The 3,915-nt window shown below is 41.7% G+C and overlaps 1 protein-coding gene across 1 annotated transcript in view; it reads right to left on the bottom strand.

The window, feature by feature from the left end:
- Positions 1–3,915, bottom strand: part of LOC110314683 (UDP-glucuronosyltransferase 3A2-like) — a gene marked incomplete at its 3' end in the record, with an annotated part of 26,444 nt that overhangs the window by 4,524 nt on the left and 18,005 nt on the right. Inside the window, exons 5-6 of the mRNA XM_021188925.2 lie at positions 3,276–3,507; positions 2,011–2,230 (exon numbers count right to left, since the gene is read on the bottom strand). Coding sequence (XP_021044584.1) covers positions 2,011–2,230; positions 3,276–3,507 — 452 coding nt within the window. The remainder of the gene's footprint in view (positions 1–2,010; positions 2,231–3,275; positions 3,508–3,915) is intronic.

Here is a 3,915-nt window from a genome sequence, read left to right as displayed (position 1 = left end):
TTTATGAAATACCTAGGCAAATGGATGGATCTGGATGGTATCATGCTGAGTGAGGTAACCCAATCACAAAAGAACTCAAATGATATGTACTCACTGATAAGTGGATATTATTAGCCCAGAAAATCAGAATACCCAAAATAAAATTTGCAAAACACATGAAACTCAAGAAGAAAGAAGACTAAGTGTGGATACTTCGCTCTTTCTTAGAACTGGGAAAAAACACCCATGGAAGGAGTTACAGAACCAAAGTTTGGTGCTGAGATGAAAGGATGGACCATACAGAGACTGCCACACCCAGGGATCCATCCCATAATCCGCTACCAAATGCAGACTCTATTGAATACATCAACAAGATTTTGCTGAAAGGACCCTGATATAGCTGTCTTTTGTGAGGCTATGCCAGTGCCTGGCAAACACAGAAGTCGAGGATCAGAGTCAGCACTTGGATGGAACACAGGACCCCAATCGAGGAGCTAGAGAAAGTACCCAAGGAGCTGAAGGGGTCTGCAGCCCTATAGGTGGGACAACAATATTAACTAACCAGTACCCCCATAGCTCGTGTCTCTAGCTGCATATGTAGCCGATGATCTAGTCAGTCATCATTGGGAACAGAGGACCCTTGGTCTTGCAAACTTTATAAGCCCCAGTACAGGGGAACACCAGGGCCAAGAAATGGGAGTGGAAGGGTAGACGAGCAAAGGGGGGAGGGTTGAGGGAACTTTCAGGATAGCATTTGAAATGTAAATGAAGAAAATATCTAATAAAAATTGCAGGGGGGGGAGCCAACAGAGTTTGAGAGGGTGAATTGAGCTAGCAGTGTGAGAGGAGAAGGCAGCTGGTGTAGAAGATGTATTGTTAAGGGACAATTAAGTCAGAAAAAGCTAAGCTGAGTAGATACCCTAGAACAGTTGTTGTAGTTTGGAGCTGATAGTCCTGGAACAACTGGGAGAAGAAACGGTTTAAGTAGAGAGGAACTCAAGGAAGAACAGTGGTTAGAAGACGCCTTTGAAGGGGCTGGGCTGGAAACTGGCAGCATTGCTAACAGGAAGTTAAGAGAAGTATTCACTGGTTATAGAAAAGAAAAAACACATTTTATACCCTATAGCAGAGAGAGAATGAGTAAATTGAATACTGTGAACAGATGGAACAGATGTATACCGGATTGAAGCCACTAGGACAGTGAAACCTGAATATTTACTCTTGTTGGGTTGATAAGTCACAGTGCTGAATGAGGGGGAGCTCTGTGGGTCTCCAAGCTCCCGTTCCTGCCCAATTGTGATACATTTCTGAAATCTTCCTTTATTATAGTCTTGTCCTGTGCCCTAGGGACAGAATAGAACTGATATACACTTCTTCTTCATGTTGTGTGCTCTCTATGTGCTACTGTAGGACACACAGTAACAATTCAGGTAATGGAGAGTTGTCAAACTGTCAAAGAGAAAGACCTCAGGGAGATTAGCCACAATAACATGTAAATATCATTTAGCAGAGGTGGCCTGGTTGGACATCACTGGGAGGATAGGCCCTTCGTCCTCTGAAGCTTCTATTACCCAATATAGGGGAACACCGGGGCCAGGAAAAGAGAGTGGGTAGCTTGGTGAGCAGGGGGTGAGAGTAGATAGGGGGGTTCTGAAAAAGAATTAGGAAATGGGATTATATTTGTAATGTATATAAAGAAAATATCTAATAAAAAGTATATTATATGCAAATAAAATTTGAAAATCATGTAAATATCCTCCATGTTTCAACTGGAATTCTACTCTATGTACCCAATATAAAAGAGGTCATAAGAATACTGTGTAGAGAAGAAAACATCATACAGCCATAGACAGAATCATCTTTCAGTACATAAACTAAAATTAGGATTAATAGCAAAGGAAAAGGAGGACATTCAAGTCTCACACACATACTATAACACATACCACAAAATTCACTGGAAAACAGACTACACAGATCCCTCTGTCGGGCCTGCCTTTAGCCTACNGGACCACAACCCAGAGAGCTGCATACCTCTTGTCTTCTATGACTTCTTTCATGGTGAGCGCAAATGACTCTGCCTTGAGCGTCTGTAGCTGAATAGAAACACCAAGGTTCTTTGCTTCTACTCGGACCATGTTTTCAGGTTGGTCAGNACAAAAGGGAATCCCCACCATGGGTACTCCATGCTGGATGGCCTCCATCACACTGTTCATCCCACCATGGGTGACAAACAGACGAATGCTAGGGTGAGCTGTTGCAAAAGAGAGAGAGACCAAGATTTCACTACCAAAGCTTCAGATACCAGGCAAAGCAGCAGACCCAAGAAATACCCAGGTGCCACAGAGAATTGACTTATTGATTTTGCTTTTGGTATTTGCAATATCACAGCATATGATGTCTAACCTTCCCTCTGCAGAGAAATTCCTTACTTCAATCCAAAGACACACAGCTACAAGGAGAGTGACAAGCCAGACATGTTTCCTGTCCTCCTATTCATCCTCATCTCTTCCACTGATGCTTTTCTCTTCTCTTTTCTCACCTCTGCCTTCTCTTGCTTTCCATATCTGCTCTCTTATAAGGTTTATATTCTATGCGCTATCTCCTCTGCTTCAAGGAAAGCTTACAAAAGCAGATGATACGCCAAACACTTCTAGATGTATAAATATTGTATATTGCTCCATCTTGAAAGCAATCAAACATTTCTGATGATCATATAGAAATTATCCCAAACTATGACTCACAGAAAATCTACCCATGTTCCCTGGAAAATGAGACTTTTTCCTATATCTTCAAATGCCAAGTTTAATGTAAGTGTCTGAGTTTTCAGCCTATAGTTGACAACCAAGATATGTACATATGCTTACATTCATAATTGTGTTTTAAAATTGCTGGAGTTTTCTCACATCTTTGTGAGAATAGTGGTAACAAATTGTGCCAACTGCCCAAGAAAGTAGTTATAGTTCACATATTGTCCAAGATGGTGTTATATCAATCATTTTCAATGTTAGATACTGTTACATCAAGGCACCATAACAGATCATATCTAATTAGGGATGTGAGACCTGTCTGAGTTGGAAAAAATANGGAAGTTGCTGCTATAGCCAGACTAGAGTGCAGACTGATTCCTCCAAGAAGTTGCTGTCCCCCACAAGCTATGATTGCCTGCCTCCTGGAGATAAATCTTTACCTATCAGCAGCCTTCTCTTCTGCCAGTCCAAGCATTCAGATATCAGATGTTAATTAAGTCCCCAAGACAAGTGAATGGAAGGAAAGTAGGAGGTGTTGGAGGAGCTTACCCAGAAGGTCATTCTGTGGAAGCCAATCCATGATTTTGACATTTGGGGCCAAACTGATATCTTGGGGCCATTGAGAAGTCTTGCATGCCCAAAGCACCCCTTGAGGGAGGCGAGCAAAGGCACTGTTCATTTCCTTAATAATCTCCTTGGTCTGAAGCATGCTCACTATAGATCCCAGGGCCACAAGGACAAAACCTGAGTCTCCAAACTGAGAGATAAAATTCTCCAAGTCCTAGAAGAATCACAAAGGAAAGAAGACAGAGGAGGTGGTTTGTAAAGGCCAAGGCAGCGTGACATGAAAGCAGACTGGGTATTGAATAAATCATTGCTTCAGATGCTCATGTCTTATATGATAAAAGTCTTCCATAAGCATTTGGCAGATGTGTCATGTATACTGGGTTCATATTTATTGCTTTTCTTAGCAGCCATCTCTTCACCCTGAGCTCTTATAAATTGTGTACCCTGTGGTTTTACTGACAGAAGTCTATTTCCAAAATTCCCCAGCTTATTTTGAGTCACAATATTAGATACAAATCTCACACTTAGTCGCTAATTGTGATGATGTTGGGTCATATATAAACATAGAATTTGAGGGGAGCTGGATATGGGGACTTCTCTGTTGCACAAGAAATCACTGTCT

The sequence above is a fragment of the Mus pahari genome, unplaced genomic scaffold, assembly GCF_900095145.1.
Source record: "Mus pahari unplaced genomic scaffold, PAHARI_EIJ_v1.1 scaffold_11015_1, whole genome shotgun sequence".
In the NCBI taxonomy this organism is placed as follows: domain Eukaryota; kingdom Metazoa; phylum Chordata; class Mammalia; order Rodentia; family Muridae; genus Mus; species Mus pahari.
The sequence above is the reverse complement of the archived record's forward strand: the minus strand, read 5'-3'. Positions and strand labels throughout refer to the sequence as shown.